Source organism: Anopheles marshallii, chromosome X (genome assembly GCF_943734725.1).
Source record: "Anopheles marshallii chromosome X, idAnoMarsDA_429_01, whole genome shotgun sequence".
NCBI classification, from domain to species: domain Eukaryota; kingdom Metazoa; phylum Arthropoda; class Insecta; order Diptera; family Culicidae; genus Anopheles; species Anopheles marshallii.
In genome coordinates this window covers 9,689,014-9,709,953 of record NC_071325.1, presented here as the reverse complement: position 1 = coordinate 9,709,953, position 20,940 = coordinate 9,689,014, and the positions used below count along the sequence as shown (strand labels likewise).

At 46.5% G+C, this 20,940-nt stretch overlaps 2 protein-coding genes across 2 annotated transcripts; both read right to left on the bottom strand.

Annotated features, from left to right (window-relative positions):
* Positions 1–2,008: 2,008 nt before the first annotated feature.
* Positions 2,009–5,538, bottom strand: LOC128712285 (uncharacterized). The gene is made up of 4 exons (XM_053807183.1): positions 4,999–5,538; positions 3,141–3,440; positions 2,523–2,989; positions 2,009–2,447 (listed from the first exon to the last, which is right to left on the bottom strand). The coding sequence occupies exons 1-4, from the start codon at positions 5,536–5,538 to the stop codon at positions 2,009–2,011; spliced, it is 1,746 nt and encodes a 581-aa protein (XP_053663158.1).
* A 4,241-nt stretch (positions 5,539–9,779) lies between these two features.
* On the bottom strand, positions 9,780–17,647 carry LOC128707685 (fl(2)d-associated complex component-like). The gene is made up of 3 exons (XM_053802646.1): positions 17,486–17,647; positions 13,464–17,405; positions 9,780–11,051 (listed from the first exon to the last, which is right to left on the bottom strand). The coding sequence occupies exons 1-3, from the start codon at positions 17,645–17,647 to the stop codon at positions 9,780–9,782; spliced, it is 5,376 nt and encodes a 1,791-aa protein (XP_053658621.1).
* Positions 17,648–20,940: the final 3,293 nt, after the last annotated feature.

Below are 20,940 nucleotides of genomic sequence, written 5' to 3'. Positions count from 1 at the left end.
GAATCGGGGAATCGGAATGACGTCGAGGCAAAGACACAACTTGTTGTTGCGGTTGTGTTGTTGATGCTGGTCGGTTTACCATTCCCCTTATCCGCCAGCACGGTCCCAGAGTGCGAGCAGCGCGACGGTAAGGAAGAAAAAAAAACGATTGGGAATAGTTGATTGTTACGGTTGCGAGGTGCTCTCTTCCTAGTTTTCACTTTCGCTCGGTGCCGGTTTTGCTGCTTGCGTTGATGCGGGGCAGTGCGGTGCGCGGAGTTCATATGCGGGAAGCGAACACTTCCTTGCACTCTGGTTTTTGGTACAACGGAAGATTTTGCCCGGTGTTTCTGCTTCACTTCACTTTTCTTACCGACCTGAAGCTGTCCCCATTCCTTTCTATCATTCTGTGTTTTTTTTTGTCTCCTCTCGCTTAGTTTGAACCGACCACTTCTTACGCGCACAAACTCCTCAGCTGCACTCGATTCCCAACGGGCCGACCGTGTACGAAGGCCCACGGCACTGCACAAACTGGTTCAGCTTCAGAACTAGGCCAGTGGGCACCCGCGACCTGCAGTTTGTATGCACTCGGCGTGGTTTCACGATCTCCTTAGACCCGCGTCAGTTGGTCGAAATTGTCGAAAATTCACTAGACCAGGGTCTATTGCGGTTTGGAGCTCCTATCTATCAGCACAATTTGATCGTCAGATGCACTGCAGAAATCAAACATACTTCACACTAGCCCTCTTAGCGTAATGTGTTAGGCCGTCACTAAACACATACCAGCTAACCTCACTACCGGGATTGCTCGGACGTTACACACTAATAGCCCTAAGGCTGTTAAAATTATACAACTGTTGGGCAGCTTCTTACTGTGAGACAGCTTGGGAACGACTAGCACACACTTCACTAGAGCGTTCACTGTCGGATGCGAAACAGCAAGCGCAACAACTCTCCCACTGCCCGTATAAGGGACCCTTCGCTGATCGTTGAATATTCGTGCGTCCCATAGTGCAATTTTGTGGCGAGTGTACGCATGCGAGAGGGAGAAAAAAAAACTCCTTTGCTTTCCTTTCTCTCTCGTACTTTCCTACGATTCAGCTCCCCAACACGATCAGCAGGCGCTCTTCAGTTTTATAAGCTGCGAGAAGACCGACGTTTTCTCTCTTGGAGTTCGCAGCACACTGGGCTTTTGGATGAAAAACTTGGACAAACATCAACGGATCGTATGGTCGAAAATGCACACACAAGTTGAGTGCAAGAAGTATGTTGTGCGTTTTACATACATTCAGGCGTTTACCCGAGTGCAATAAAGGTCATTATTCGAATGATCACTTTCACTGTTTGGAAAAGGAAATGTTGTCAAACTAATGTGAATTGTACCTTAGGTTAAGACTTCATTAGTTTTAGGCTATACCTGTTATAGGCCTGGCTATTATATGACTGGAAACCTAGAGAAGATATTATTAAAATATGTCTAGTCAAAAGAAGAATTCTCTATTTAACCTTGTAAGCTTAATACGTTAAGTAAAAAGTCTAAGTCTAAGAAACGTTCAAATTGGCTGGACACTATCTACCTAAGCTATATAAAATGTAGTTTTATTTTTAGAGTTCCTTGAAACACATTTATTCATTCCATTTTCATGTTCCATTAACATTAAAAGTATAGCTTAAGCACGCATTTGCCCAAAATCAAGAACGAAAATTTACAGTAGTGCCTACACACGGATGTGAAATTAGCATCAAGTGTAACAAAACTAATAGCTAATTTTTACAATCAATACACAAAACCCCAGCGCCGGCAATGGCGCTTGGTATTATTGCGATTCTTATAGCTTATAAAATACTGTTCGTTCCCGGGGCACTCATCTCTACATGGTTGTCTTGGTCAACTTCCATAGGTATGGTTTAAAAAGTTCATATAGCACCATCTCACGCACTGCATTTAATTCATTGAATAGCGATATCAGCGTAGGAATTGACTTTGTTTCGGTAACGCTGCTTAATACCAATATTACATTTTAAACCATCAAGATATTAATGTTTTGTCTTCCTCGTCGGAAAGAAGCGTCGTTATTGTGTTTTCCTCAACAGTTGTGTCGGTGTAACCCGTTCCTTGCTTGTTATTGCTATTGGTACTGAACAGGCTGGTATCCGGGCTTTCGGTTACGCGAGATGTTTGTGTGGCGACCGTTAAGAGCGGTAGGGTCGCTGCATCCGGTGCGCTATTTGGTGCGGATGGATGACCCGGAATGGGGTTGTTTGTTGCCGTGATAGCATTTACCATCATGCATTCGCCTGTTTCTCCATTCTTTGCACGGTGCGATTGACGATCTGATCGTCGCATGCACTCGATGCTGTAGATGACTAGGAATATGGTTGCCAGCAAACACCCGACGCTGTTTAGCAGCGTTGAGATAATCATCACGTAGTACCAGATGCTGTGCACTTCATTACAGTTAAAGTCGCTAAAAGAAAGGAGCAGTTTAATGCAAAATCCGATGATAATTGCCACTCGTTTTAAGGCCTTGGGATATACTTACCGATACTCGAGACGTATCACACCTTCGGGTACCCGCGAGTCGTCTCCATTCATGAAATTGAAAGGACTGCTACCGGAAATGGGGGAAGTTTCATTGAACCCACCATCATCCGATGGATTTGTCATGTTTGCTACCAAAGGTGATGCAGTTGTGCTGGCCGGGCGAGTATCGATCGTACAAACGCAGGTGGACGAGTTGACGTTAAAAGTAAATTGTGGTTCGCAACGTAGGCCCGCGGCAGACAGGTTGGTCGCATGTATCAGCGCGTAGATGAAGGCGAGCATGGTAAAGAAGATGGTCAGCAATAGCACGATTAGGGCGTTTACACGCAAAAAGTGAAAGCAATTTTCCTGCCATTGGGATTGCGGCTGTTGCATTCGGGACCCATTTTGAGCACCTTTGTCGGTACTGTTTCGACCACGTTTAAACTGGAACAGTACTAAAAACAGTACTCCACATAGAATAAGCTAAAATAGAGCAAATAGTTGAAGTAACACAATTAGTATTCATATTATTCTTTTTTTTTTGTCAGATTTTTAAGGGTAAAGGTTTTGTTTTCGTTAGCTATTTTGGAAATATTAGATTTCGGCAGAAGAGTCTGTTGCCACGAATACTTACAATCAGCCCAGACCAGTACGGATTATCCTTGGTGTTGGTGGACGGTGACCACACCATGATCGCAAGGCCGATGATGTTTAGCATCAAACCGATCAAAATCTGCAAGATCATCAACGTTCGGCAGAGACGCAGGTGGCGCAAGTTTAACGAGTTGCCGGGTGGATACCGCACCGGTATTGTTTTGTTTACCACCAGCATCCGGCTGTGTCGGAGGCTGCTGCGCGTTGGCTTGTGGCGACCGATGAGCGTATTAGCATTTTTGGTGAAGTTTTGCGGCACAGTCGTTGTCATGTATACGGCCTAAAAAGGTAGAAAACATACGATAATAAGAAAAAATAACCAACGAGCTCGAGTGTAGAAAAGAGGAAAGTAATTTTAAATCGCTCACTGGGCTGAATTTGTTTTAGCACAAACACCAATCACGCTTATAGGAATCTGTGAGAGATGTGTATTGGAAAGATGCCAAAGCTATCGAAAGTTTAGGCTTTATGCCAGTGTAACATTTTTTCTCTCAATAGACCAATGTCTGGCTCACGTGAAATTGTTGTAATTCAGAGCATTTCAGATTACACAAGAATATGTCATGGTAAAATAGCTACATGGGGTTTAATGGTAAATAAAGTTAATTATAGTGTCCGAATTCTAGTGTTGTAATTAATGTGTCTTTCTAAAGAGCCATTTATATGAATATTCAGTGAAGAGTCAATTGAATCATAAACTGACAACATAAAAAAAAACATTAATCTCTGAAGTCTTCGTAGTAGATATGCAGCATCACTCAATTGGTTCTGAAATGCATTCTATTTCCGAAATCAGAATCAGATTCACCCAACATAAACTCCGCTTAACAATTAGCAACATGTGGCGAAAAAAAAATCAACACTTTAATTTCAATTCGTAAATTGCTAACGTGTGACTCACATGTTGCAAAAATTCCAACGACAGACCTGACCGCCACTATGTGACCGGACCGCAATGTCAGCAAAGAAAATCGAACATGAGATCATACCCGCGTTATGACCATATAGCCACCCGAAGTGGGAGGTTGGGGGAGAGGGTGAGAGGGTGGAGGGAATTTGAAACACTAGCGAAACATACTCCCCCAAAGCAAGGGTTTGAATAAGGGCAATCTACACGCTACTTTACGTGTAATTCTTCACGGTTCAGTATCGCAGGCACATGGCGGGGCAAACAAAAAAAAAACTCCCGAACAAAATAAACACAAAACAACGCTCAAACGGAACCGATCGGTACAATAAGCCCACCCGCTACCACCGCCTAGCCGCCAAGGGCACGCATAGCTTGTTTTTTGTCCATTCGACATCCGTTTCCTCGACGTAGTTTTCTGTTTCTGTGTGGAGTTTTTCCTGCTGCCGGTGAAAAATGGAACTACCATTGCGCGACGGCATACGTAAGGTTCCATAATTGCCTATTGTATTTCTGTAAGCCATGAACTGTGTCCATGTGAGTGTGAGAATGGTTGTTTTTTGTTGGTTGGATCACACTTTTGTAGCGAAGAATTTGTTAGATGCCGTTGTACATTATGGACATGATTGTTTGTTTGAAAATATTTCCTTTAAGCACGGTTTGGCGGTGTTATTTGGTAGTGGACCCGGTTTCACATGGTAGGTCGGGTGCAAAATCCCATCCGGACCATTCCTACGTATGCAGGACTGACTATTCAGCTACGTGTAAATAAGTCAAAGAAAGCTAGAAATGGTAGACCCCAGATCTCTTAATGTTTTGTAGTGCCAATAGAGAAGAATGCTCTGAACTTAGGACCTATCGTCGAGATGCTCCTAAAAAAGAAATAATTATACTACGTTCACTTAGCATAAAACCATTCTCTCTGACCTACCTCTGACGGGCTAGTAGTGTCGGGCAGTTTGATGGTGATGGTTTTGATGGTGGAGTTGGGTCGCGAGCAGCGTGGTGTGCTGGTGGCCGCATCGGTGGCCATTTCCGTTATGCTGGAAGGTGACACCGAAGGTGAATGCATTGGTGCGGTAGACGAACCACCACTGGACGTTGGCGAAGAAGCGGACACACCAGCAATACCTCCAGCGCCATTGTCGAACGATCTGCTCGGGTTATTGGGCGAACTGACGACAGTGTTTCTCGGCGAATGATCTGTTTCCTCCCCAGCGTTCGTGGTAAGGCTAAGCCGGTCAGTCGCCGGTGCAGCGGGACTGAGTCCAAAAAAGTCTGATTTGGCGCTGCTATGCACCGAGCGTCGATCGGGAATATTTTCATTGAATCGGAATTGGATGTCGGGGAACTGGATTATTCGTCCACCGGTCGAGGAGTTCGACAGGTTGTCGTAGAAGCTAAGCGGCCGATCGCCTCGCGAAGCCGTGGGTGATTGCTGCTGGTGAGCGTTTGGCGCTGAAGACGTCATATCGGCAACAAAACTCCCTTAGTAGTTTCGTCGGGGGTTTTTTTTTTAGCAAACAACAGAGGCGAAATGGCGGCTTACTTGAGGAAGATGGATGCTGCAGCTAAATGAAAGGGGTTGCCAACCGAAAGGAAACAAAAATGGCTTTTGCTGCCCGGGCCGTTTTTTATCGTTCGCTTGCGGATGACCTTCCGAGGCTGATGACCATCGCAAAAGGCATGAGAGCACGCGGATTAAGCTTCGGGACCGCGGTAGACGAACAAGCTTTGAACTTAATCAACCATCCGGCTCACACACAAACAAACACACACACATAGAGACACGTGGCTAGCGCGGTCGCTCTGCAGCGGTTGATTGAAGGTATTTTTTCGGGGTTGAGAGATACCGGTTTTCCAGCTTTCCTCATCGGTAAGCCTTATTTCGCTGCTCGCTTTGGTTGTTGTTCGCGTGGAGAGTCAAACCGTACGATGTTACTCAAACATTACCTGCCTCGAACACACGATATATACATCTATATGTATACAAATGTTTGAATCCACCCAGCATTATTCGAGTAGATTTTGTTTTTTTCAAATTCGTTTAATTCACACGCCGCGCACTGCTCGGGTCTGTTGCGCTCCGCACACAATTACCACCGGACTACTTTCACTCAGCCGCTTATTACTCGAAAGCGGACATTTCTCCGCGATGGCCACTAGCGTATTCCTCCATGCTTGGAGCTTGCCGATCCCCAACACCTACAACGTTTGATTGCGTACACATACACACTGAGACGCACTACCATGGACGCCTTGAACGCGTGCGTTGGATACGGCAGCGATGGTTGCGTGGTGATCGAAATATATGCAAGCGGTTCGCACTTATCCTATACTCTGCACCTTTGCCTCAACCAAGTACGCGGAAAAGCGGTATGCACACATGCAGCGGAAACACCAGAATGTCCGCGCAGCGAAGAAAGATGCTTCCGCCGACCACGCTGAGTTGGATCGTGCGGTTCACATTATTGTACATCTAACGGTTGGATGAGAGCGAGCGATCGCTCAAACAACGATCGGTCATGTGAAATTCGACGGTTTTCCTTCTCTTTCTCTCCACCTGCACTGTGGTGATTTGCGTTTGCAAAGCATGCGTCTCTTTTATATGATCATTGCGGGCGCACTCTCACTCTCACTATCTCACGCTTAGTTGCGTGAATTGTTGAGAAAACAGTAGACAAAGAGAGACCGGGCCACTGCTCTGCGCCAGGGATGGGCAACTTGATCGTGTCTACGCTTATCTCAAAAACTACGAGTACTCTTTGTGAACTGCCCCTATTTAATAATGAAGCAAGTTTCGTTCTGGAGCAAGTTTCGTATTAGGTTCATTCCATTTCTTCTGTAGAACGATCGAACTCAGGTTCAAAAACAATGACAACATGTTTTTTTTTTGTTGGCACTTCTAAATGAGTTGTAGGCTGTAAATGGCACCGAAATGTAAAGGAGCAAACTTGTTAAAGGCAAACCTTCTTTGAAGGTCTACTCGGTTTGTTCCGTTCCTTTTAGAAACTTGTTTCCATTACTTCGCCCACCACTATTATTTTATCATTAACGATGCTAAACCCAAAAAATAGTCTTTACTTTGACCTAAAAGGTTGCTAATCCCTGGTTTAAGCAAATGCAATTATACAGTTTAACTAGCCGTACTTATATTAGCATTTTTAATCCCAAAACATGCTACTTCCGGCTATGTTCCGTACAGTGATGAGTGGAGGCATCATTTTTTTTCAAACTAGACGCACAAATTAAGAATTTTTATTTACAGTCTGTTTGTATAATTGAAAAACGTTGGTCCAACGTAGTATTTCTCATTTGAACGATGTCCGCTAAGGTAGCTAGTTGCGAAAAGGTAGCACACAGCATCAAATAATGATCAGTAGATGATGAAAAGATTATCTTTTCATGCACCAAATGCTATAATTCTAACGCGAACCAGAAACAGAGCCAACAAAGTGTGAGAGCCAACAAAGACGATTTTAATATTGTACTGGCATAACCATGAGTACTCGATGTGCTAACAATATTTTGCTGCGGTTAAATACATTTAGTACGATATTATTCGTTTTACCCATTAAAACCCTTTATTTCCTCGATCGTGATTGTAATACGGTTTTTATCAACTGCACAAGAGCGTGGGCAGCTCTGTTTTGAACGCACACGTGCATAACCATAAATAAAATGAGTTTTATTGCGAGCGTCATACATAATCACGCTATATATATCTATTTCTAATGGCAACAATGCTTTGGCATTTCAGTGAGGTGGAAGCGAACACAAAACGATTATGAAGTTACCATTCGCCTTGTGGAAAACTTTCTTGCTTTGAAGAAGTTTTGAAGCATGAAAATTTACTCACTGTTTTAAATGGAAAGCAAATGAAATGAGGAAAAGATCTGCTACCAAGGGCAGCACGCCAGCCGCCACCTCTGTGTTGCTCTCATACCTTGTTTCGAAACAGACCCAGATGAACTCCGCCAGTACCATCTGTGTTCTACAACCAACGCACCAAGACGAATTGCATCGCGTCCGGCAGGATGTGCACGTGTTTACTTTATGATATTTCCGCATCTTCAATAGATCGCAGATCGCATTGAGTCATCGGCTCTCTGCAAGACGCGGCTAGCTGAAGTAGAGGATTGTTCTTGTCTCGGCATCGAACCGCGCGTCTGGCAAGAGAGCGAGATAGTTATTTCCAGACCGACAATCAATATTACTTTACTACGTAACGATGACCCGTGTTTAAAGTGACCTGCCCAAAAGGGAAGCTTTGGTGTGGATTTTTTTTTTACCTCATGCCCGTTAGCCCCTGAACGGTAATTAAAGCAATTTATGGTTAGATAATGGTCTCGACTGTCTGTACCGTGAAACGATGAGGTGCAAACATATTAGAAGGTCATTCGAAGACACCTGCTCATTGGTAGGATTATGTCGATGCTGTATTGTATATTCTAAGCACTGAACATGAATTCCGGATCGTACACACCACTATCAGTGAAACTGAAAACAATCAAACCCATAAAACGATGTTGAAACTGATAATGCTCACTAAATTTCGGTATTTGCTGCGAAACATTTGCACTCTCTCGATGATCAACAAACATTTTACATTATCTACACCGTTATCTCTCTTTATTGTTCGAGATATTTAAAAATTCTTGCTATGTCGCTGTCGCTACTATTGATTTTTAGGTTATTGCATTATGGTTATCTTCGTAAATTTTACTTATTAAACGATTTATTTATGAGCATACGTGTTAGCACGTTTATGAAACCCCCCTCATAGTGTTAAACCCTTTTGCCTAACGCACCAGGTTGTGGGGTGGTTAACTTATGTAATCTATGCCAAATTACGTTTCGTCTCAAATCCTTTGTTGCGAGCTGTTAAAGTTGTTAAACGTGAAAAGCTGAATAATATCTCAACTTTGGAGCCCGTTCGCAATCAAGCACTTTGGTGCATTCCAATTAGAGCCCAGTGCAAGTGACTGGATATTACAACCGCAAATGAATGAAAATGATGGTTAATATAACGACGGTTGAATCCTTCATTAACAGTTCTGTCTTTTTTTTTCGAATCTTGGATGCGACCAGCCTATATCTGTGCGTTATATATCTTTTTGTAATACAAATTCACAAACTTTTCTTTGTATATCGCATATGTTAAGATACGTCCAAGCAAAACCATTCCAAATATGTTGAACTTCTCCACTCCAGAAATACACTCATGGAATGCAGTATAACGACATCCCTTTTCACACGTCATAGAACAGTTAAGGGTGATAAGATTTGTATGTTGCAGAAATACATTGCAGAACAACTGCAACATTTTTTTATGCATCGCTCCTTCATATAATGTGATGATAAGAGCTGGAATATGTAGCCATGCAAAAACGCAGGTATGCTATATTCCCACTAGGACATATAACAAACTCCTTAAGTAAAAATTTCGGGGGGGGGGGGGTGTCGTTATACTTTTTGCCATGAGTTAACTAGCTTCCAGTTCTGTTTAACTAATCTCAATATCTACGGACGACCCGCATTGCGCAGTAATGCTGTTACATCAGCGACGCTCATCAATCGGGGACCATAGTTTCGATGACGCCAACAGTGACCCGACCGTGGTTCCTGTCCCCGTAGCACAACATTCCCATGATTTGCGTCGTGCCGGGTATCGCCTGCCCCGGTGACCGGCAACGGTCGCGGCAGACACTCTCAGACCGCTGCCAGGCTTGTACAGATGCCTTGCGACTGTAGTTGCTCTTGCTGTGCCACCATCTGCCGGTACATCTGTACGATCTGCTCGTGCAATGCGGTTGACGATGTTCCGCCACCGCCCCCGAGTGGGGCGTCCGCATGTAGCTCTTGATGCAGGTAGCCGGCAGCAGCCCCGGCAGCACAAGCCGTCATCGTTGCCAGCGTGGCAGGGGGAAAGCCACAGAGCTGTCGACGGATCTGCAGATCCTTCCGTGCGCTCAGCGCCCGCCCACATTGATGACGCTGACCGGGGATGGGTTCGGTCGCCAAAATAAGATTCTTTCGCAGACGAGCGTGTTCCCGCAGTGCTACGTGCACGGCTGCGATTGGATGCAGGATGCGATCAACATCCTCTATCTCGCGCTCGATACTGTTTACGGTTGAACTGGATGGTTCCTGTTGGTGTTCTTTCTGTCCCACCCGCAATTCCGGTCCGTTCAAATCGGTCGACCGAATGTTTTGCTCTTGCTCGGGCTTTTCGGTTTTGATCGCTGCCGCCTCGCCTGCCATTGGCAGGCATGCGTCTTTGTTATCCGTACCATCTTCGTTTAATTTTTCCTCCTTGTGCGTTTGTTTTTTGACCGCAGCGGAGGCAGCACGGAACTCCTCCAGCTCCTCGCGTAGTTTATCCTTTGACTCCGTCAGGACACGCTGGGCATAGTTTGCTCCGGCCAGCCGCACGGAAATACCCATATCCAGCAGGATGTGGTGCGCCTTCCAACGGTTACGGGCCGAAACGGGGAACTGTTGCTCGAGCGGTGTGGTCGGCTTCAGAGGGCGCAGCGCTTCCTGCGTCAGACTGCCCCAATCGACACCGAGTGGATCGCCCAGTCCACGGCAACGACTACTTTCTTCCGCCTCGAGCTCTCCGTCGGAGATTTCTTCAAAATCGAGATCCATCTCCTCCTTCAGCTCTTTGTTCGCATTAAGCTTTCCCACGTTCTTGGTCAGTTGCTCCGGTTCGGTGGTGGTACCGGCTTTCGGTGCCATTTTACTATCCGCACCAGGCAAGAACTGGCCTGCTGCTGTCGTATCGGTTTCAGTATGTCCCGTTTCGTCGACGGGTAGTGCCATGGATGGAGTAACAGACGCTACAGCAGCCGGAAGATGGGCTTTCACCGCTTCACCACCTAACTCGGGCTCTGCCTCCTGGCCAATCAGGTCTACCTGCTGACTGCTGCCGCTGCGATCGGTTGAAATAGAGTCGCACAGCTGATTAGCGCTCATGTCCTGGAATAAGAATCAAATAACGACACCGATTAGAACGACTTGGCATGAAAACCACCGGTCAGGGAAAACCAGAATAAACTAAATTTACATGCTGTTCCTATTCGCAATAAATCCTTCGTTGTAAATGAATGAACACAAAAGTAAAATTCTCTTATAGCGATAAAACTCGCGCGGTGGCTATCAAAGTAGATAAATAGAATCCTATTCACGTCGTCTATAAGAAGCTCTTAACAGAAGTAATGATGCATGCAACGTAACATTATGTAAGCTATATGCTTTTTGTTCGAACAGAACGTTCAGGCTATGTGGATGATGTGGATGATGAATCCTGCTGCTCAGAGTCTTAGTTCAACATGAAGGCTCGGAAGCCCAACCATCACCCAGGTCTGCCGCATTGGGTCCGCAATGCACGGAGCTTGCCATAAAGAGGGAAGTCATTGCGAAGACTTTCAAGCAATCGGAAGGTTCAATTACTCTTGATAAAATAGCAGGTGATTTGGATTGCTTCCGTGATTGCAATTCGGACCTCGAAGATGGGATGTGCTGACGTAAAACTTGACGAGATCGACAAGGCTAGCAGAGGAATTCCACGATTGTTAATGATGATTAAACGTGCACTGTTTGATTTTTGGTAAAAAAAAAACTGTGTCTGTGACTTTTCGGTGATCTGCGCCCGTAGTCTAGTTTTGATTTAACCGCCGCACGTTGATGGTTTGAAAAAAATTTTCCTCTACGATCTTGGTAAATAAAGTATTCGTTAATGGGCAGATCCATTCGTCCAAAAAGAAAAAGAAGGAAATTACAACACAAAAAACCACTCTCAAAACGAAAAACAAAACAATGGATGTGCGAGTGTAGTCTTACAGTATGGCAATACACAACGGGCAAAAGGAAACATCACACCATGCAAAAGCTGAATGCGTACAAACAGAATACGGTTCGGCAAAAACAGAATAGTCGCTATACAAAATAATAACTAATAGCAAAACACTGTACTGCGCATGAAAGAGGTAATGCATAGGGCGAAGAGAGCATGAGTAAATGGGGTGGTGGGAGGGTGGAAGAAAAACAAAACCGAGCTTACAGTAAGCAACAAACATGGCTTAAGGCCGTCGACGATTGCGTCCTCGTAGGATTTGTAGCGCGCTTTCGACAGGAAGGGTGGCCGGCGCTCCGTTGGCTGCGAACCGATAGCGGTACGGTTTGCAGCACCATGGTCCGCATCGGACCCGACCGTGGGCCTGTAATGATCCGGCATGTCCGTTGCCCCCGCATCATTCGCCGTCGAACCGAGATCCTTGATTTCCTATATCACACAGTGAGCGGAAGGTTGTCGCCGCCCGTCGTCCGGTTGATTGTTAGTAAAATGGCAAGCAGCACACATTGGCAGGATTGTAGGGAAAGATGAGAAGAGGAGGTGCGAAATGTACGGCAGATGAATACGAAAAGCACGAATGTAACATTGGTGTTTCGGTGAATGACAAGATGCGTATTGAATTAGGTGTCTAACTTAAATTCGTTTTTTTTTTCGTCAAATCCCTGACCGATACGTTTCTAAATTGCTTCAAACTGCACATTGAATTTGTACCCACTCTAAGGACCTTTACCACCTGTCGTGAGTCGATTGCACAAAGAACAAATCTCGAAACCTCAATGCAAGTGACTAATTTGACAACATTATTCTCTCTCTCTTCTTGGCGTAACGGCCTTCTATAGCTCATGCCTGCCATTTCTGGCTTACTAGACTTAATTTTACCACGTAGCCGGATAGCCAGTCCTTGTTACGGAAGATTGGCCCAGATGGGATTTTGTACCGGGGTCCGGTCGTGTGAAGACTGACACCGCTACCAATACACTCTAAATTGAAAGTCTTCAAAGCAGCTGGTCCTAACTATATGCCAGAAAAAGGTGGCAACGCTTGTGCCATCTGCAAGCTCATGTCTAAGTACGCCATCTCCAACAGTCTCTCCTACGTGTGGATAGGTTGGAAATAAACTAATTAACTAAACGACCTAATACAAAACATGTGAGATGAGAAAATAATACATGAAGGTGAAAACTGTCTCTGTGAAATCTGTGAAATCGCATCGCACAGCCATTAAAAGGCAAATTAGAAGATGATGAAATTCAATATATGGAGTGCTAATACGGGTTTGATAGCATTTTCAACACCGTGCGTCAACAGCGTAACGTCATCGCAACGGGATGGACTCAACTAAAATTGTTAAACTGCAACAAGAACAGCTATCATCTTCACTATATGGGGATAAATAAATTTGCCAAACTGGCCTGACATTATCCGCGACATAACGAAATTTCCTACCATCTGCAAGTTACACAGGAGACCTATATCTCTACGAACGATACGGAACTGTATCGAAGGTAAGTGTTCCTATTTCTACGATTACTTACCTCGTCGCGCGTCAGAATGTCGTCCGGGTCGTCACTGATTTCGCTCAAGTTGTCCACCTCCATCGTGTCGAGTGACTGGGATGGTATCGTATCTGCCGCATCACCGGCACCGGTTTCTTCTGCTGTTGGCGATGCCGGGGTAGTACTTACCGTCGGTGCACTTCCTGCCACACCAGCTACACCACAAGCAGCGTCTTGCGGTGAGGACGGTTCGTTTGAAGCTATTGGTAGTGCTCCTGACGGTGTGACTTGTGCCGCTGTACCGGCATCCTCCGGCGCTGGACTGGCCGGCTCATCCAGAACCGTGCAGCGTGGAACGATCGTTTCCACCGGTGCAGCGACATGTTTCGGTTCTGGTTCGTAATTACCGGGTGGTCGATGGGATAAACCTAGCTGTGGTTGTTGCACTGGTCCTGTGTGTTGCTGTTGCTGCTGCTGATGATGCATATGGTGATGGGGATGATGGTGCTGCTGTTGTTGTTGCTGCTGCTGCTGCACTAGCTGTTGTTGCTGTTGGTGCTGGTCGCCATGTACGTGCGGTTCGGGTGCACCACCTGGCTGTCGCTGGTTTTGCATGAGATGTATGCTGTGGTGCTGATGCTGTTGCTGCTGTTGCCCCATCGGTGCTATGGAACTGGAAGCTTGATTCGCACCGGGTGGAGGAACGCCTCCCGTAGGTCCATGGTGGGGCGGTTGCATAGACGGACCACCGCCTACCGGTGGCGTCTGTCGGTGGGTATGGCCATGCTGGTTAGGAGATTGGTTCGGAACCATTCCATGACCAGCCTGGCGTTCGGCAAGATTCGCCTGGGTGCGGTTCAGGCTGTATTTGTTCGGAGCGAACCGATTGAGTGCACTATTCGGGCCCATGTTACCACCACCTCCACCGCCTGGAGGACCCGTTGGTCCTCCGACGCCTCCACCACCGCCGACACCAATGTGAGGTTTGCGCGGATGGCCGTGGTACGGTCCTTGATGATGATGCCGTCGGAACATGGCGCGATCGTTCGGTGGACCGGGCCGTTGATGGTGCATAAAGTCTCGGTCGTGTTCTCCGCCAGGCCCTGCCTTTGGAACGTGCCAATCACCTGGACCACCTGCGCCACCGGATGGACCAACGCTGCCACCACCGTTCGGTGCTTGCCAAGACCGTCGCGAAGGTGGCCCACCACCCACTCCACCACCGTGCGCACCGTGCCCTCCACCATGAGGAGGTGGTGGACCTGGTGGTCCATTACCACCACGTTCTCCGTGATCGCCGTGATCCCACTGCCGTTCCTTGTACTTCCAGTCTGCATGTACCATATTGCGGTCTGGTTTGTCTGAACCGTGCCACGATTCGCCAGGTCCCTCCTTCCACGAAGGTCGCTCATCCCATGCGCGGGAACCTCGTGGTTCACCACCACCTCCGCTCGGGTACGTCCCATCCATGTCCACCATTGTTCCGTGCTGTTCTCCACGGTCACTCCAATCACCACGCCGGTCGCCTGCACCCATCTCACCAACGCGCTGTTCGTAACGGCTGCTACGCTCCACACGATCACATTCCCATCCACCTCGATCGTGATGTGCAGGCGGTTCCCGTCGGGGTGGTGGATCATCTGGATAGTCACGCACGTATTCATCCCGTCCACCACCCTGTGCTCGTTCGCCCCGGCTTCCACCACCCCCCATCGCCATTCGCTCATCATAGGCCAACTCGTTCCGATCTACGCGATACTCAACGCGTCCGCCACCACCACCACCAACGGATGATTCACCTCGTCCGAGCCCGGCGTGTCGCTCGTAGTGCGGTGGAGGAGAATCACGGCGAGTCGATCGCATTGGCGGCGAGACCAAATTAGATGCATATTCTCGCTCTCGTGAACGGCTTAACGTGCGTCGTTCGTGCATCTCGTGCAGATATGAGGCACGTTCATAGGAACGATCCCTTTCGCGCATTGTCCCTCTTGATCCGCGTGAAGCCCCGGGCGAGCATGGCGATCGGCTTCGATCACGATCGACGGACTTACCGGGCGATCGTGCAGCTGCCAGTGCGCGGGCACGTTCCGCTGGGCGTGGCAATAAACGCTCCACCGGTCGGTGACGATCTGGTTTCTCTAGTCCACCGTCATTCTCACGTCGTAAACCACGAGGCTGTGGTTGTATGTGTTGATGCTGATGCTGTTCTTTTCCCGTCACACGGTCACGTTCGCGTTGTCGCTCCTGACACCGGGCCAGCACTTCTTCGCGTTCCTTCTCACGCAATACCTCTCGTTCCCGGTCGGCACGTTCACGTCTTTCCCGCTCTTTCATCACCTCATGTCGCCTACGCTCCTCGCGGGTTAGTTCCGGTGTTCGTTCACGGCGTATCATCTCCCTGTAGCGAGCAGCACCCACGTTCGACATTGGAGACGAAAGGCGTCGCTCAGGGCTTTTCTTTCCTTTGCCCTGCAACTCGCGCATTGGAACACCACTACCGACACCTCCGCCGCGTGACGAAACTGGAGATGCGGCGCCGGATCGCATTCGCGGTGATACTGGCCGCATTTTCAGACGCTCTCGTTCCCGTTCTCTTTCCCGTTCCCGTTCACGCAATCGTAAGCGTTCCTTTTCGCGTTCGCGTTCTTTTTCTCGTATTGCCAATTCACGCTCCTTCTCTCGCACACGCTCCCGTGCATCGATCGCTGACATTTTCTCTTTTTTTGAACCGGACGAACCGGAACCGAGCAGCTTAGCCTTCAGGGCATACTTTGTTGCCGATAATTTTCCACTGGTCGGTGACAGTTCGCGTGAGGATAACTTGCGCGATACATGATGCGTACCACTGCCCGGGCTACCAGTCAAACATTTCTTTACACGAATTGTCTTCGTGAGTAGCATCGTGCTTCCCGCACCACCGCTACCTTTGCTTGCCTTCGCCAGTAGACGCTTGCTACGTTCGGCCTGTTCGTGTGCTGCTGCCGCTACGGCCAACTTTTTTGCGTGCCGTTTCGATAGTTTGCTGCCCGTTCCGATCGAGGTGGAAGTCGTGACAGGTTCGGAACTGGAGCTGGAATCGTTACGACGGATCCGGGTCACTACTGCGTGGCGCTTCTTCATCCGGCGAGGGTTTGAATTATGCGAGGACGAGCTGGAAGAGCTCGATGAGTCCGATTCGGTTGTTTCGGAGCCGCTGCTGCTGTTGGAGCTTTCGGAGGTGCTAGAGGAGGTGTGCTGCTGCGCTAGCTGTTGATGTCCATGGCCTCCGTGGCCCCCATGTCCACCGTGGCCGTGCTGTGTCTGCTGCTGTAAAGAGTGTTGATGGTGCAAGTGCTGCTGCTGCGACAGCTTTTGCTGCGAACGGTGCGAACTACCGACTAGCTTCTTCATCTTTTTGTTCAGTTCACTGCGGCTGTCCTTTTTTTTGTTCGAGCTCGCGTCCATTTCTAGCTTCAACTCGTGCTGTAATTCCTTACGCTTGCGCTCTAGAATGGCCTGATCAGCATTCTCGAGAGAAGATTGATCCCAGCCACTCGCACCAGCAGCCGTGCTGCTGCGATCGCTACTCAGACTGTGCACTCTTCTGTCGGTGCTGTGCGGCGATCGTTGCCGCTGCCTTATTTCGGGCACCTCTCGATGTCGTTCTGGTTTTTGTTCCGACTGTTGGTACTTTTGATAGTGATGATGATGATGATGATGATGATGCGTCGGTTCGAGGTGGTAGTACTGCTTCGCCGCACCCTCCTCCAACTCTTCCTTATCCACGGTCGTGGTAAGTCCTGCACTATGCGGTGCTGCTCCTGTCTGTTGCTGAACGTTTGGGTTCGTTTTGTTTGCTTTTAGCTGCGCTTTTGCTGCCAGCTGTGCCTGTATAAGCCGAGCGTGTGCCGCTACACTTTCTGGAATGGTGACGGAAGCTGTCGCCGGAACCGGTTCTTCCGAAGCAGATACGATACGTTTCACAATTTCTTCCTTGCTTTCCTATAAAGAGGTAAACATGAAATACAATATTAATTGAGATGAACAAATTACTGAGTTTGCTTTTATAAATCGATACGAACACCGGCTTCCTGTGCGTGATATTGCTGTTGTGCTGCTGATCCTCCGGCACGACCAATTTTCTTCGTGCCAAGTCGCTGGAACACGCTGGGACGATCCTTGATCAAGGTGGACTTCTTGCTCGCGAGTTCTAGTGTTATTTTACGTTTGATCGGTGCAGACATCTTATCCTCGCTCACCCCAGTGCCGACACATTTTAGGCCCGCGTACTAAATGCCCCGTATGTATGTGTGTGTGTGTGTGCAGGGCAATATTCGAACGATGATACGATTGATAGGAATGGTTGAATGTTGCTTAATCTGTATTGTTAGGTTGACCGTCTAAATGACACTCAGCAACAAAAACGTAATTGATTGCTCAGCAGTAAAACACCATTATTCACATATCCCGTGATATGAGCAAGCCTCCTTGTTTGGCAGTGTAATCTTCTGAAATATACACAAAGCAGCGGTCACTTTTTTTCGAAAAAGGGATGAATTGTTGATAGTACTTTTTTTATATGGCACAATTACAACACCACATACCAAACCCACCTTTGAATAGTTTCACATTATGTTTTCCCAGCTGGAAGTTCCATTCCTCGTACGGTTACACCGTTTTATCGTAAACACACACCAATATGCAATCATCTAAACAAATGCTTCACAATTCCATTAACCGGAAGGTTACAAATGTCTATCTTATTCTGTGCATCTCCACACTAGAGTTGCCGGATGCCACCGAGGCATGCGTGAAAGGTGAAAACACTGCCGGTCAACAAAATTGACACTGTTCTACAACAACCTTGTTCACTGTATAACATATGAATGCACAAAATTTCTTCTCAGAAGCCAAACCAAAAGATCTGGCCCATAAAAAAGTCGTGGACGCGTAGCTGGCTGATGGCTTCACGGATGCGTCCGTTCGTAAGGCCCGGCTGTGGTAAACGACGGCCCCCAACCGTGAATGGCCTTCGACACTCCCACAGCAGGTCAAAATCGTAAAGCGGTGAAGAGGTTTGATAAATAAATAACTTTACAGATGCAAAAACTTTGATATTACTGTAGACGCGTCACTGTGTAGAAAGACCGAATTCAAGCTAATTGGCATTTCCACTCCGGAAAGAAAACTTTTTGACAGCGGACGCCATTTTATCTAGCATATGTACAGATTCTGCTTGTTCAGGCTGTTTCAGGTAGGGGTAGGAATGCATATCAAATAAGACACGACTAACCGGAGCGCCATCTATTGAGTAAATTCGAATCGTCCAGTGGCTGCAGCTCGAGTACCCTCGATTTCTCGACGTGACTACATCACTGTTTGGCACTGATAAACAAATCATCGCTAACAATTTCCAGGGACATCTGCTGAGCTTTCGAATTCTGGACGTGAGGGTGACGTTGGAATATGGCACCGACAATCCCGGCAACGCGAACATTCTTCAGGGACATCTCCTGAATGATCCAGCTCGTTGGGCATCATCTCTGAGCTACAAAAAAAGCGGCTGCTCAATAAAGCAATTACCCATCAGGCACATCCGAGTGTTTCGAGCCGCGATGAGCCCTAAAAGTCTTCGTCTAGAATGCTTCACTATGTCGGATACTGTATTTCGGGAGCAAAAGTCTTCCATATAGGGCCATAAAGGGAGATTGTCCCAAGGCAGTGTGTATACCTATAGTTTTTTTTTTAATGATGAAGATTGAATATCACATTGATGAAGATTGAATATCAAAATAGAAGGAACACATATACTTGCATAGAGCGTTCGGTTTCTTTATTTTATAATCTATGTATATATATATACCAGTACAATGAAATATATGGCAGGGCACAGGGAGGATTGGGGAGTATAAGAAAGATGTTCGTTTGCCACCAAACAATGAGGCTGCTGATTTACAATCTTTGGCAGTTTCAAAGACACCCATAGGCAAAAGACCTCCTTTACAATACACAAACTTTGATCCGGGGCGTAATGGCGTTTCTTTGGATTATCACACACCAGTTTGTTGCATTTGCGTTTACACACATTCAGTCAGATGCATGCACCAATAGGATTTGCAAAAATTCACTGTCCTTACCGACAAAACCCAGGGGATATGGATTGAAGGTGGTTGGGATGTAGGTGATAGCTGACATGCCCCAGTTCATTCTGCATTCACCAGTGCAAAGATGGAGATGGGAAAGGAGGAAGGATGGGAAATAGAAACGAAAAGCATACAGTAAAGCTAAACGTAGTCAATTAATTATATACCACAAATACACTGTTTGAAAGGAATTCCTCACTTCCTCACCTTATCATACATATAAGAGTGATGTGTTCGCTAGAGTACTGGAGTACAAATCCCGTTGGAAAATGGCGACCAGAACAGTGCATTCTAATTTGTAATTGTAAAATGTAAAGACTGTTCACGTAAAACAGGTGTTTGTGTACTTCAAATCAATCATAATCAGCTTAAGCATTGAAAATGGCACCGATAATTCTCAGTTTTGCTTGACTCCTCTCATTTTCTATCTGTTTGTTTGTTTTCTCCTCCCTTTCATTTCATTATGCGCTTTTCCATCGGTCCTATATACCATACTTTTGTTTTCTATATATCAAAAGAAAGTAAAACTAATTGCTACAAATTGATCACAATATTTTAGCACAATTTTTCCGGAAAAGACAAAAAACACAAATTGCAGTTAAATTAAAAAAAAAACAAACAAACATATCCTAATGCCTATAAACGCCAAACGGTGACAAAACAAACATGTATGTATATGTACAGGATGTAAGCGTAGGAGCTGATAGAAATCTTTCTTCTGCCAAAAATGCGTACGATGTTGGGTGTTAAGAACTATAAAATCTATGAAAGGGAAATCATTTCTAGTATCCTCCTTGCAATGTTTTGTGCGTTACGTTGCGTGCGTGTGTTTATGCTGCTTTTCTTGTAGCGTATCTTTCGCTTGCTGTCTTTTCCGTTACATATTCATTCTATCCGTTTTTTTTTTCTCTCTCTCTTACACACACATCTCTTATTGCATAGTATTCTAGCGTCCCACAGGCACATACCAAGCCGATGCTTCATCTATTTCATACACAGTTGTTGCCTAATTTATCATGTGCCGGTTTTTGTAATGGGCCGTGTTCATAGTAATGGAGCATATTAACGTTCGCACAGATCCTTCCACCTCCTCCTACTTGACTAGCCTTGTTTCGTTGAAGCTTCTTCTTTAGCGGTATAAATCGTTCAAATGCATTTACTGCTTGCAGCCCCGTAATTGTCTTGGTCTAGTAGAAAAGCAATCTAACAAATGCGGTTTGGAGGTAGATCATTTTGCATCTTCCAAAATGAAGTATCCTGTTATCATAAGTGGGGGTGTGTGTGTGTGTGTAAGCCACTCTTTTTCCAAAACCTAGGCAATGTAAGCATTTTTAAGCATCCTTGTATCTCTCATCCGAACGATGGGGTTTCATTCATTTCTACCTAGCCAAAAA

What these genes read in the sequence shown, in the direction of transcription:
- LOC128712285 (XM_053807183.1), bottom strand. Translation starts at nt 5,538, where the DNA reads ATGACGTCTTCAGCGCCAAACGCTCACCAGCAGCAATCACCCACGGCT. An exon ending in ACACTACTAGCCCGTCAGAG is followed by an intron (nt 3,441 to 4,998) that starts GTAGGTCAGAGA and finishes CTACCTTTTTAG; the next exon opens with GCCGTATACATGACAACGAC. An exon ending in CGTACTGGTCTGGGCTGATT is followed by an intron (nt 2,990 to 3,140) that starts GTAAGTATTCGT and finishes GCTCTATTTTAG; the next exon opens with CTTATTCTATGTGGAGTACT.
- LOC128707685 (XM_053802646.1), bottom strand. Translation starts at nt 17,647, where the DNA reads ATGTCTGCACCGATCAAACGTAAAATAACACTAGAACTCGCGAGCAAG. An exon ending in ATCACGCACAGGAAGCCGGT is followed by an intron (nt 17,406 to 17,485) that starts GTTCGTATCGAT and finishes ACCTCTTTATAG; the next exon opens with GAAAGCAAGGAAGAAATTGT. An exon ending in ACATTCTGACGCGCGACGAG is followed by an intron (nt 11,052 to 13,463) that starts GTAAGTAATCGT and finishes TTCTTATTCCAG; the next exon opens with GACATGAGCGCTAATCAGCT.